The sequence below is a fragment of the Candoia aspera genome, chromosome 8 (genome assembly GCF_035149785.1).
Source record: "Candoia aspera isolate rCanAsp1 chromosome 8, rCanAsp1.hap2, whole genome shotgun sequence".
In the NCBI taxonomy this organism is placed as follows: domain Eukaryota; kingdom Metazoa; phylum Chordata; class Lepidosauria; order Squamata; family Boidae; genus Candoia; species Candoia aspera.
The window spans coordinates 7,076,075-7,089,670 of NC_086160.1; the positions used below are offsets into that span (position 1 = coordinate 7,076,075).

Here is a 13,596-nt window from a genome sequence, read left to right on the forward strand (position 1 = left end):
GCCCCACAGGCCTTCCAAAGAAAATACAAATAGGGCACAGTTGAAACCTACTGTTTTCTTTCAAAATGAGGGTATGCAAAATGTTTCATCATGAAATATTCTGCCTTGAAACAAGATGCGCTGGAAATTCAGAAACGGCCCTTCTGAGGTCAAATAATTCCAAGGAACCAATTGTCAGGGACGAATGGACATTTTTAATTGCACTCCTTTTATTGTGCTGTAGCTCGACATTAAAGCCATTGGGGCTATGCAGTACTACAAGGGAGCTGGATTGCAATTGAGGGACAATTCATTTTAACCATAATAGGAGGCCACCAGATATTTTTTTCAGATTTGACACACTCAGGGTGTTGATTGGAAAAGAGGAGGGCATTTGGCCGTTCATGCATTTATTCAAGGACTGCCGAATGAGTTCCTTACGCGCACTGGCATGATTGCTGCAATGCTTTATGGCGCATTTTATTTAAGGATGTACCCTACGAAAGACACTCTGTGTGCTCCTGTCCGATACAGACCAATACTTCCCTAATAAGCTGATCAGGACTTGGGCTCCGGACAGAGCGCTCCATGCATTTGGCAAATGGATCCGGGCGGGCCCCACCTTCTTGCGCGCCCTGCATCTATTCCCCGTTTCTGCGCTGCATTTAGTTTTCCTTTCTACCGACCCAGCTGTCAGCAAAGCCCCGCCCCCTCCTTGGCCCCGCCCAGGGCGCTGATTTCCCCCGCGCGCAGGCGCGAGAGTCCCCGCCCCTGCCGCGCGGGGCGCATGCGGCCTCAGCCGTCCGAGAGCGGCTGTTGCCTCCGCGGGCCCCCATGGCGGCGGCCGGCCCGGTCCTTTCCCCAGAGGCGGAGGAAGAGGAGGAGGCCGACGAGGAGCTCCTGCAGCTGGAGACGGACCCGCCGGCCGTGGTGGTCTCCGGGCGGGCGGCGCGGGCCGCTCCCGGCGGCGCCGTCCGCGTCTCCGCCGGCCGAGACCTCTCCGAGGCGGCCTATGAGGACCAAGAGGCGGCCGAGGGGGACGGCGAGGAGTCGGAGCCGCTCCTGGGCGCGGCGGCAGCGGCGGGCTGGAGCCGGCGCGCAGGTGAGCGGCGGCGGCGCCAGCGCCAGAGAGAAGGGGGTGAGCGCCAGAGGGGACGGAGGGCGCGTGCGCGGGAGGGGCGAGAGGGCGTGGCCACGGGAGGGCCGCTGCTGCTGCTGCGTCGTCTGTCCCTCCAAAGACCCTGGCTGGGTGGTGCCTCTCATTGAATCCCTGCGGGAATATGGCCCTGTGCTTATTTGCTACTACTATTATGTATTTAACGTAGAGGGCCAGTTTGGTGTAGTGGTAAAGGCATTGGGCTAGGGACCAGGAGGCTCTGAGTTCTAGTGCCTCCTTGGGCACAAAGCCAGCTGGGCCACCTTGGGCCGGTCTCGCTCTCTCAGCCCCGGGAGGAGGCAAGGGCAAACCACTTCTGGAATCTTGCCAAGAAAACTGCAGGGACTAGGCCAGGCAGTTGCCAGGAGTCAGCACCGACTCGAAAGAGAGTGAGTTTGGTGTAGCAGTTAAGGCAGCAGGCTACAAACTGGGAGACCATGAGTTCTAGTCCCAGTTTGGGGATGAAGAGCTGGGTGACCTGTGAGTTAATTAAACTTTTAAAAATGGGAACAAAGAGTGCTTTGAAGCTCAATGCATGCTTAGGGAATCTTTTATGTGCTGTTCCTTTGTTGCCAGCATCATGTAGGAATTAGTGTCATCTTAGAACTGGGGAGACTCAGAGTAGAGTAGTGCACAGGATGAACTGGAGCCTGTTGCTCGTTTTCAAGGTACTGCATTTCACAGGTTTGTTCTGAAGATTTAAATGGAACCTCTGATGCTTTCAATCTCCTGGGAGATAAGCAGGGATGTAAATGTCACGTGTAAGTGGTGTTCCATCTGGGTCTGATATGATGTGTTCTATGTGCTGTACTTGTGCCTATGTGGACCACACCTCAGTAATTCCAACAGTTGTATAGTCAAATTTCCAACAAAGTAGCCGTGTTAGGCAGTTGCAGCAACAACAGTAGATATTATTTTGGCATTTCTATTGCGTCCCTGTATTTTTTCTTGTTGTAAAATAAGCCAGTGTTAACTGTATATTGAGATGAATGGAGCTGAGAAAAAAATCAATTGACAGCACTAATTTAAAATTACTGTCATAGTACACACAGGAAATGTTGGAAGTACTGCAGAGATGAATTTCTTTTTGGATGATCCTGAATTTGCTGAAATCATGCAGCGAACGGAACAAGCCATAGAAAATGAAGTCTTTCCAGAAAGAATCTCCCAAGGTTCCAGTGGAAGCTACTTTGTCAAAGACTCTAAGAGAGTGAGTGCACTGTGGGTCAGAATTCTTTGTGTATATATGTTATAACATAAAACACTTGAACAGTCTGGTCAAGGTTGAGTGTGCATATTTGCACACAGTCATACCAGATTTCTTTTATACTTATCAGAAATGAACAAGTACGCAGTACTTCCTGCTAGCATCTCTTGCCAGCAGGACTGCAGAACAGATTTGAGCAAATCTGTTTGTTGAGCATTGTGCACATTTGGGTATCCCTCCCATTAACCTCTCCTGATATGCAAAAGCCAGGAGTTTGTTCTTGGCTTATGATTTGTTATTAGGAGAATAACAAATATGCGGTCCCAGTTCATACATAATGCTAAACAGAGCATGGATGGAGGCAACCTGGACTTTTTAGTCACAATTAAAATGTTGCCTTTTTGTTGTGTACATATGCAGCATTATCAGGTCAAGATTTCTTCAGTTAATTTTATATGGAAATTTCCACAGAGTTCATGAACAATTAAAAGAAAAGTCTTATTTTTGGTCCTATAATAATCTTAGTTTACAGATAAAGGGTCAGAATTCTTTAACTGAGGATCTGATTTCTGTAATGTATTTCAAAAGTCTATGTTTGTAATCTATATGAAAGTCTATGTGGTTGCTAAGTGTTGGTACCAACTTGATGGCACATTTTATGTTTAAGTGTGCCCATGTGCATATATGTTTCCCAACTTTAGATTACCAAGTGTTGTTGATCTCCAACTCTGATCATAGTTGATCAAAACTGACAAGTGTTTGGGAGTTACGATTATCTGGAGAACTTGGATTGGAAAAAAGCTGATAGAGGCAAGGTTTTATGGCTTTAGTCCTTTTGTGGTATAAACTGGAAAAATCTTTGTAACCTGAGGTGAATGCTAGATGCTAAAGGATCTTGCATCTTTTTCCTGTGAAATGAAATGGTTGTTTTCCTCTGGATCTATTCTACAGATCCCACTTAACAGTAAAATATGGGTGATATACTGCCACTTGTGATGAAACGGTATAACTGAGTGGCACTACCTCATTTGGAACAGGGCCTTTTGCCAGGATCAACAGCAATTTCTGGACCAAATAAAATAATTTATTTGATGAAATAAGGTTGCTTGATAGACAAGGAAAGTAAAATTCATAAGAACTTGAAATACATGTGATGCACAACAATGCCATTAGAGGGCATAAGAAATTTGGATGAAAGGACATTAAAACAATATTAAGCAAAATGAGATGTCATAGTATCATAACTATTCTTCCTTAAAGAATCCCAGAGCAGCTGTCCCAGCAAAACAGGTTTTTGCAGTAATACTCTTCTTTCCTAGGAAGTAAACATGAACCGGGCAAGTAATTGGATATGGCTGCAAGTGTCAAGAGTCATAGGAGACAAGAGAAAGCAAAGGAGCTAAATTGGAAGTAATTGTCTATAATGAATTCTGGTATGAAAACAAATGTTGCAGCTGTCTGCTCCAAAGCTCCTTAGAAATCCTTTAATTATAGTAGCAACTGGGCCTTGCAGTCTCTGATTTTGGGTAATCCAGTTCTTCATGCAATCAAATTTTAAATTTCATATATCTGTCTCTGCATTCTCTTACTTGAGAGCCATCCATTATTAAAAAAGACCAATGGGTTCAAGATTTGGTACAGGCTTGGTTTATTTCTGTGCCTCTGGTTCCACACCGGCAACCAGTTTGCACTAAAGCATAATACTCAAACAGCATAACTAGCGAAACCTGCTCTTGTTTATCTTCAGTTGCCATCTAGTCTGTGTCTCAACTTCTGTCCATTTGGTTGTTATTTTAGTCTGTCAGCATTTTGTATTGCAAAATTAACACTGTATTAGAGTCAGTACTATAGCACATTTGGAGAGCATGCAGTGATTGCTGTGGGTTGAAGAGCAAGGGCAAATTCAGTTGCTCAAGTAAAAATCTCATTGCTATGGGAGTAATGCAAGTTTTAATGCCAGTTTTATTACTCCTTCACGTTCAAAGCCAGGACTTAGCTGCATTGTCATCTCTCCTTTCCATCCAAAATCAGTGGCACTCCCAAGCAACAGTATCATACCGATCTTTTGGTTTATTTTTATTCTGCTCATGGATGTTGTGTAAATGAAACATGATCTGTTGTGATTATGGTTTAAAATATGTATATATGTTTTGGAAGGTTGAGTTGCAAATGTATGAATTGTTTATATTTTGATGCTCAGTCTGTAACGAGTTTTGAATTTATATAACTTTTAACCTCTCAGAGCAAACGTGATCCTGCACTGAGCCCTGTGTGTCTTTTTTTTAGTGTGAGTGTAGTACTTGATGAGTACTGTGGTTGCATGATGGCTCTTGTAGGAGCTGTTGGGGCCTTCAGCAGGAGCCAGTAAGATAATGTTTCTATCATAGATGTAATGCAACTGTGTCACTTAGCATGTGATATTGTACTCATTTAACATTGGTGACATTGAACTAAGGGTAGCTTTTGCCAACCAAGGCCATGGAATGCTTATCTTCTAAGATGTGTTTTTGTAGACTGTTTCCATATATGACTGCCAAACAAATACACACTTTTCTGATTGCTTCCCTTACGATTCCTTATGCCGTCTTGCATTTTTTTCTCCTTTAGAAAATTATTGGAGTATTTAAACCCAAATCTGAAGAGCCTTATGGTCATCTGAATCCAAAATGGACCAAATATTTCCACAAAATCTGTTGCCCTTGCTGTTTTGGCAGAGGCTGTCTTGTTCCTAATCAGGGATATCTCTCTGAAACTGGTGCCTGTCTTGTGGACAGTAAACTAGGATTAGGAGTGGTACCTAAAACAAAGGTAAGGGTGGTTTGCGATATGAATTGAGCATGAAGAAAAGTAATTCTGGTCGCAACTGTAAATAAATGTTGAAATAAAAACTTTTAAACTAATTTTCAGACGGGGAGAATACTTTTGGCTTTTGGAGTTTGTTAGGCAGAAGACTGGTCTCAGTTGGAATTTGGTGTCTTCTGGAGATGGCAGCATAAGGGGGAAAGTCAGCTTGAGCAGCTGGGTCTTGACCAGGGCCCTCAACTTTTCTGGCTCGTGGGTCCAGTTGGAATTCTGTGAACATGTAATGGAGGTGCTGTTATGTTAAGGATATGGGGCTACAGACACCCTCCTACCGTGCAGATTCTGTGATTTCAGGGTGAATCCAGCTACCCACTTTTCTCCCATTACACCCTTTTGTGCCTCCTTTTTGCCTTAGCTTGCAGATCTGGAAATTCGAAAACTTGCAATTATTATTATTTGCAATTTTTTGTTGTAATTCTCCAAAACCGGCCTAATAAAAATATTGCTGGAATTTAATAATGAATAGCTTTGGTTAACAACTACAGCAGAAGTCAGCTAGAAATTTCTCTTATTGATGGCTATACATTTATAGTCCACGCCAAGCGCTAATTTGAAGGGCATCCTTCAGGTGTACATGACTAATCAGTTAAAAATGACTATGTTACTTAACTTACACATGCCTCTTAGCTCCTCCTCTAGGATGCTCTGTCTTATTCTGGCTTACTTTTTCCCCTTTCTTCTGGACAAGTGAATATTGGTTTTAGTATTTTTTTTTACGTGAAAAGTCAGTTGAGATGAGAAACCTGGTAGGAGACAAGAGGATGGTCTATGGGCACCTCTATGATATGCTTGCTCTGATTTATTCCTGTAACCGAAGCATCTGGATAATCTAATACAGCTAGTTCAAGCAATAATCCAATCCAGACATAGTCATTGTTTCCTAACAAAGGGTTTAGCTGCTCTACCAGCTTAAGTTAGTGACAAGCACCATTGGCCAAAGCTGTTACAGGCCAGTTCCACATTCGTCTCTGCCATCCAAGAAGGGTATGAAATCACTAAGGAGCCTCAGCTGACTGTCCTCTGACCATTTGGGGATGTAGCAGAGGAAGATGAACATTTTGATCCTTAATGTTCTATCACTAGAAGGGATAGAGACAATATATAGCTTAATAAAAAGGTAGGTATAGTGAGTACAGTGTCAGTTTAAAATGTTAAATGTTGTTTTCTCTGCGTTCTAAGGTTGTCTGGATTGTTAGCGAGACATTCAACTACAATGCAATAGACCGTGCAAAATCAAGAGGCAAAAAATACGCTTTAGAAAAAGTGCCAAAAGTTGGCAAAAAATTCCATCGAATTGGACTACCTCCTAAGGTAAAGCCTTGGCAGTCCTGAAAATGTTTTCAACTGCAATTGCATGAGGGTTTGTTCTTCCATTGTTCTCCTGCCTTGGGATAATTTTTAAATACAGTGATGAAGAATGGGTGGTGGTATAAATAATAAGGAAAAGTTTAAATTCTGATGCAACACTAAAGACTGTAAGGTTTGTTTTCTCCACAGAGGAACTGTGAAGCTAGAAGAGTATATTTCCTTAGCAGAGTGTATTTATTTAATTAAGAAATTCAAGAAACCATGGACAGAATTCCGTCCTGTTTGTTAGAAGCCATGGAGCTAGTTCCCTGTGCCCCTGAGGACTTTGGGCCTTTGATTCTTGAACAGTAGCTTCAGATTAAAAATACCTTTTGAAACGGAAGGCATTCCCAAACAAACTGTAATCTAATACTTAAAAGTGGAATCTTCTTTTCCAATAAATGTTTTTTTTTAACATTGATAATGCCCATGGCTATACTTATAAAGGGCATTTGCTTTAATGTCTTTCTTTATTTGCTTTCAGATCTAAAGAACATTTTAAATGGTTTATGCATTCAGGTCTGTTTCATAAATGCAGGCTTTATTTTAAATTGCAGGTTGGCTCCTTTCAGCTTTTTGTTGAAGGTTACAAAGAGGCTGACTATTGGCTCAGGAAATTTGAAACAGATCCCTTGCCTGAGAATACAAGGAAACAGTTTCAGTCACAGTTTGAAAAGCTGGTTGTGCTTGATTATGTTATCAGAAATACTGGTATTTAATAGTTTTTCATTCCTCTTATCTATTATGACAGTATTATTCTTGAATTCTTACCAAATTCAAGCAGAGGAAGATGGGCTAGAAAATTCCTTTCTTTGAGGCTTAGTATGTACGAATTACCACTGCTTTTAAGAAGAAAACCATGCTAGATTAATACTCCTGGTGCACTGCTGCTGGGCTAGGATGATTCTGGTTTTTATCTTGGTTCTTAAGATGATAGAAAGGAGTGGAAACATTTACTATTTTGTGATTTTCAAATCTTTCTGTATGGAAAGAAGCAGCTGATGCTGCTGACCTAAATGATGAACACAATATCAAACATCTTGAATACGTGCTGCCTTGACCAGGATCCCGTTAACAGCTTAATTTTTGTTTTTCAGTAATGTTTTAATTGGCCCACATAGTAGAATAGCTTTTTTGTTTATTTCTATTTTCTGTATTTATTTTCAAAGAATTTAAAGAATAAAGAAAACAAGAACAACAGTTTATCTGTTATAGGCTGCTCCTTTTTTCTTCTCTTAGAGAACTCAGGATAAAACCAGTTTCCAAAAACTCCCCTGCCTTTGGTTCTGATGACACATGGAACCAGTTTGCCCCTTCCTCATATTCTGAGCAGAAAGGCAGAACAGCTTTCCTATATGAGAAATAAGCATGTAACCTATCCTGCTAATGGGATGATGCTGCACATTTCTTCAGACAAAAGTGACTGGCAAGATAAGATGCTTTATTTATTCATTTGATATTTCATATTTCATCACCACCCATCTCATTAAGAGCAACTCTGGGCAGTTTACAATAAAATTACAATAACTGCGGAGTAAAATACAATAAGAACAAAATTCTTCATACAAATATGAAGTATAAAATCCAAGATGGTGACTCAAAAGATCTTAATTTAAATACATATAATTCCTGGGGCCTCTTCAAGGGCCTCCCCATGACTGGTTACCCCTGCCCCAAGCAGGGTGGCGGTGCCAGGTCTTCACTCCCTTTCAGATGGACGGGGGAGTGTGAACCTGCCTCACCTCTGGGGACAACGTATTCCACCGGGCAGGGCCCATGGCAGAGAGTTTATAAACTACAGGTTTCCGACAGGGCAAGGAGGACATAACTATGTCTACCAAATTCTCCCTTCGTTGTGAGCTAACCCTGTCTTACCTGATTATGTATGTATGTATTTATATATTGTGCCTTCGGGTCAGTGTTGGCTCAAAGTTGACAAATCCCTGCAGTTTTCTTGACAAGGTTTTTCAGAAGTGGTTTGCCACTGACTCCTTCCTAGGGCTGAGGGAGAGAGAGTAGCCCAAGGTCACCCAGCTGGTTTTGTGCCCAAGGTGGGACTAGAATTCACTGTCTCCCAGTTTCTAGCCTGGTGCCTTAACCACTACACCAAACTGGCTCTCCTCACCTGATTTTAAAATGTTTAAAAATCATTTAATTAAATCAAAAATGAAGCTAGGATGCCGCAAAGCATCATCCTCACACATCAAAGATCTCATAAGCATTGTTTGAAATTCTTTGACAGTAAAGTTGGGTAGGTGGCTCCAGTTTGGAATTGTGCCCAACTGCTCAGAACAAAGACAAAGGCAAATGTACAGAATATTCTGGGAACAAATATTCTGGGACTTGTGGGTGCAATTTCACTAGTTCACCTTCTGTTGAATGGGTGTTTTGTGACTGGCCCTGCCCATCAGAGCAGCTATTTTTGAGAATGCCCAGAATATGCTCACAAAATTCCATCATCCCAAAAAGGCAGAGGATGCCTGATGTAAACATATAAAATAGCTTGTGGTTTATCTCAAAATACGAAGAGAAACATGCACAGGTCATTTTCTGATTAATATTATTTAATGAAAGAACCTGGAATTGTACTACTTCTGCAATTTATGTTTAAATAACAGCCTAGATCATTAAACATGTTACAAGCTAACATATCTTGTACCATATTTCATTACTGTGGCGGAATTACTGCGTTACCCTTGCATTTCACTTAATTTTTATTCTCCTTAATTTCTTTGAAGACCGAGGCAACGATAATTGGTTAGTCAAATATGAAAAGCCGAGCGATGGGACTGATCTTTCTGATAAGGTAGGACAGAGGGTCTTCTGTTTTGATAACAGATATAGTATGAACAATTCAGTAGTCTATGTGATCTGTGTTCAGTTTGACATGGGCATCTGATAATAGACATTATAAAATAAGGAATTCTTTTCTTTCTCATCCTGCGATCTTATGGAATAGGATAGAGTTAAATGATGTGCAATACTCCCTTAATTATCAATGTTACATACCTATGCTAGATTATTGAAGAATAGTAAAGCTATGTGCTAATGTATTGCCTTATGTATATTGGGCATAATTAATATTTTGTTCAAATATTAGTTTTTGTTTCAATGTTGAATATATATGCCTTGGCTACTTCTGAACTTGTTTTTAAATTGTTTTCAAATAGGAAATCCAGTGGATTAATGAAAAAGAACCTCTTATTAAAATTGCAGCAATTGATAACGGTCTAGCTTTTCCTTTCAAGCATCCTGATGAGTGGAGAGCATGTGAGTTTTTGAATGTGTGTGAGCTTCTCCTTCATGAGGCTTTAATTAATAATTAAAATGTTGTAAAGTGCCACATAGGAAACGTTAAGATCTAATGGGAGTGTCATCCTATCGCTTTTATTGAAGTTGGGAAGAATACAACTTGGTAGGATGGAAAACTTACCTGGTTATACCCACTCCTTTAGGAATTCCTATTGCCAAGATTGCTAGGATTCTTATGTTGCATTTTAATCATTAAATAAAAATGTGATTATGACTTTAAGGAAGCTATACAGAAAATGTTTGTTTCCATTATTAACTGACTGCTGGGCTTACTGGTTTGATCATACCGCTTTATATTTAGATATTTGTATTTATATGTCAGTTTTAATCAAGTTAATAAAAATGTAACTTTGCAAGACATGCTGAGTAGTCAATTATGAAACAAGTTCATTTGATAGCTGGACATGATGGACAGTTAATGTTTTAGAAAAGATTATAAGGAAATTACTTCTCTTAAAATCAGTTAATTGAACATTACATCTGAAAAGTTAAATTTGACATGTTTATTTGGAAAGATTTCTCCTCACCTCCCTTTTTGTTTCTGTCCTCTCCTAGATCCATTCCACTGGGCTTGGCTTCCACAAGCGAAGGTCTCCTTTTCTCAAGAAACAATAGATTTAATACTTCCTCGTATTTCTGACATGAATTTTGTACAGGATCTATGTGAAGATCTTTATGAACTTTTTAAGGTAATTTCAAAAGTACATTGGGCAAAACTTTTTAAAGTAGCATGGCAGTTGGCAGTATAGTGCCATATTTGTTCTTCTGAACTGCAAATATAGTGAAATGTCAAAATAAGGAAGGTTAATTGAACCCTTCACAAGATTTTTAATGGTTCAGTATTGCTTTTTGCATATTATTTTAAATCTGATTATTTATAGGTGGATCTGATTTGAATTATGAAAGTTTCTCAAATCAATTTATTTTTCTTCCAATAAAGACTGATAAAGGGTTTGACAAAGCTACATTTGAAAACCAAATGTCTGTGATGAGAGGACAGGTAAGGATATTTCCTCTTGGATGGTATGTTTTAAACATACATTTTTGCATTTTATGGTTGTAGCAGTTGTTTTTGAGTTAAAGGCCTAAGTACAGAATCCAGTTTTCTTCTTTCTGAAAAAAATGTTATTCTATCCCCAGAACTAGGAGGGTGTAGTTTCTTCTCACTAATGCAGTCCTCTCAAAATCTGCTTTGGAGGGTTATGCACAAAACAAAGTTAATGTTTTAGAAAAGATTATAAGTAGCCTCGTGTGGTGCAGAGTGGTAGGCGGCAGTATTGCAACGGAAATTCTCCCCGCGAACCGGGTTTGATCCCAGAGGAAGCTGGATTCTTTCTTGGGTAGCCGGCTCAGGTCAGCCTTCCATCCTTCCGAGGTTGGTCAAATGAGCACCCAGCTTGCTGGGGAAGGTGACGACTGGGGAAGGCAATGGCAAGCCACCCTGCTATAGTCTGCCAAGAAAATGCCGCGAAAGTGGCATCCCCCCAAAGGTTCAGACATGACTCGGTGCTTGCACAGGGGACCTTTCACCTTAAAAAAAAAAAAAAAAGGAAATTACTTGTCCTATCTTAGAGCGAAGAACCATGCTGAGATGGTAGCTTGAGTCTCTGGTGTTTATTGTTCTACTCTACTAGACAGAAAATCCTGCCAAACTGAAAGGCTGTGGGAAACCCTCACAGATTAAACCCAAGAATCAAGGCGGGTCTGCTCTGAGTTTCTTCGAAGGACAGTTCAAAGCCTCTAAACTATGCATGTGTTTTTCCCCCTAGATAGGGCCCCCTCCTGCTCACCATCAATACTCATGACATCACTTCTCCTAAAGTCAGTTAATTGAGTTACATTGAATTTTGTGGTGAGGGCTAGTCTTGAAGTCAACTTACAGTGGGAATTGCTTTCTAGGGTAATGTGTAGTTTTAAAAGATTATTTTGCCATTGAGATGTAGTTGGGGTTGGGCTTCTTGAGTCCTACAACTAAATTAAAGTTAATTAAATTAAAGACTTTTCAGTGAGTTTTTATGTTGGTGGTAGTCTTGTGTCCATGTTACTGCAGGGAATGCACACCAGGATCACTTTTAAGATAGACAGTTTCTACCTGCAGGTTTTTTTAAAAAAAATCTGTTCAATTGTGTCCGATTCCCAGAGACTGCCTGGACAAGTCCCTGCAGTTTTCTTGGCAAGGTTTCAGAAGTGGTTTGCCACTGCCTCCTTCCTAGGGCTGAGAGGGAGTGACTGGCCCAAGGTCCCCCAGCTGGCTTTGTGCCTAAGGCGGGGCTAGAACTCCCAGCCTCATGGTTTCTAGGCTGGTGCCTTAACCACCAGACTGGTTCTCTTCTGGCAGCAGGGCTAAGCTAAAGTACTAATCTCTCTCTCATCATCATTCGTTTTTAATATTTGCAGATACTTAACCTTACTCAGGCATTAAAAGATGGAAGAAGTCCTCTTCAGCTTGTCCAGATGCCTCGCGTGATTGTGGAAAGAAGTCATGGTGGAAGTCAAGGAAGGATCGTCCACTTGAGCAATGCATTTACACAGACTTTTCACAGCCGGAAGCCTTTTTTTTCCTCCTGGTAAAAGATGAGCAAAGATCTTTAGTTTAGCAAGATGTTCTACTGTGTAAAGATTTCTGAATAATTTTTCTGTGCCCCCAAATGCTGGACTGCCAAAACCTCAAAAGTTTTATATTTTGAATGTACTAAGTTTACAGTTCATTTAAAATTGTGAAATTTTACATCAGGGAAAAGAGGAGCTTGTCCTAAACTGTATTTTTATAGACGGTTCGATGTTTTCTGTATTTAGTTTTGAAGGGGGGGGGGAATAAAAGTTTACAAATGCCAAAGACTACTTTTGACTCAATTGGAAAAAAATACTCTGTTGCACAAAGTATCAGAAATTAGAATCTAATTTTCTACATAGAATTGAAGTACCTGGCCTTTTATTTCATTGCATAGTTGTCTCTCAGCCATCTTAACCTAGTATACAGGACCAATACCACTACATCTGCATTTGGAAAATAAAGGGTTTGGAGGTGGGTTAAACCCATGTTGGTAGTCCAGAGGAAACATAATTATGTCATATTGCTCACACCCTGTTTGCATTGAATGCAGGCAGTTTTAAGGGCCGGCTAGCACATGCCCCACTATGGGTTGCTTGTTTTGGGAAAAGAATGAGTACTGGCCAATGCCTCTTCACCACTGTTGCATGCCTAATTTAATGCACAGCCTATGTCTGCATTTTTAGGTATGGGCTCCGTCCATGCTAAAAAAAAGAATTGAACAGCGCTCGTTTACAAATGTGTTTTTCTTGGGGGTGCACAGTTTTAGGAGTACAGTTCCAGGTTTTCATTCCTCTTTCTTCAGTCTTTTTTTCTGTGTAAAAAATTGAGCCAGTTACATATGACTTTGTTGATGCTTAAAGATATCCTTTTGAAGAAAATAAAAGGCATTGTTAACATCATTTTACTTGGTACTGAGAAGTAAAATATTCCAAGAATTTTTGGTGTTCTGGACCAAGAACTGGATGAGGGTAATGCTACCAAAAATGACAATAGGTTGATTTTTGTGAGATTATATGTACTCATAAATGTATGCTTCAGTCTTGTGATTCTTTTGTCAGGATGATGAACTGAGAAAATACTGAATTTTATTAGAACAATATTTCTGCTGCAATTTTGTCATAGCACTGGGATTTTGAAACTTTTACCAAAGCCAATTAAATTCACTAACTGAAACCAAAG

The 13,596-nt window shown here is 40.4% G+C and overlaps 1 protein-coding gene across 1 annotated transcript; it reads left to right on the top strand.

Annotated features, from left to right (window-relative positions):
- Window positions 1-768: 768 nt before the first annotated feature.
- Window positions 769-13,596, top strand: PI4K2B (phosphatidylinositol 4-kinase type 2 beta). The gene is made up of 10 exons (XM_063309839.1): window positions 769-1,081; window positions 2,179-2,345; window positions 4,950-5,150; window positions 6,384-6,515; window positions 7,109-7,262; window positions 9,290-9,357; window positions 9,722-9,821; window positions 10,419-10,552; window positions 10,804-10,863; window positions 12,261-13,596. The coding sequence occupies exons 1-10, from the start codon at window positions 814-816 to the stop codon at window positions 12,432-12,434; spliced, it is 1,458 nt and encodes a 485-aa protein (XP_063165909.1). The 5' UTR covers window positions 769-813; the 3' UTR covers window positions 12,435-13,596.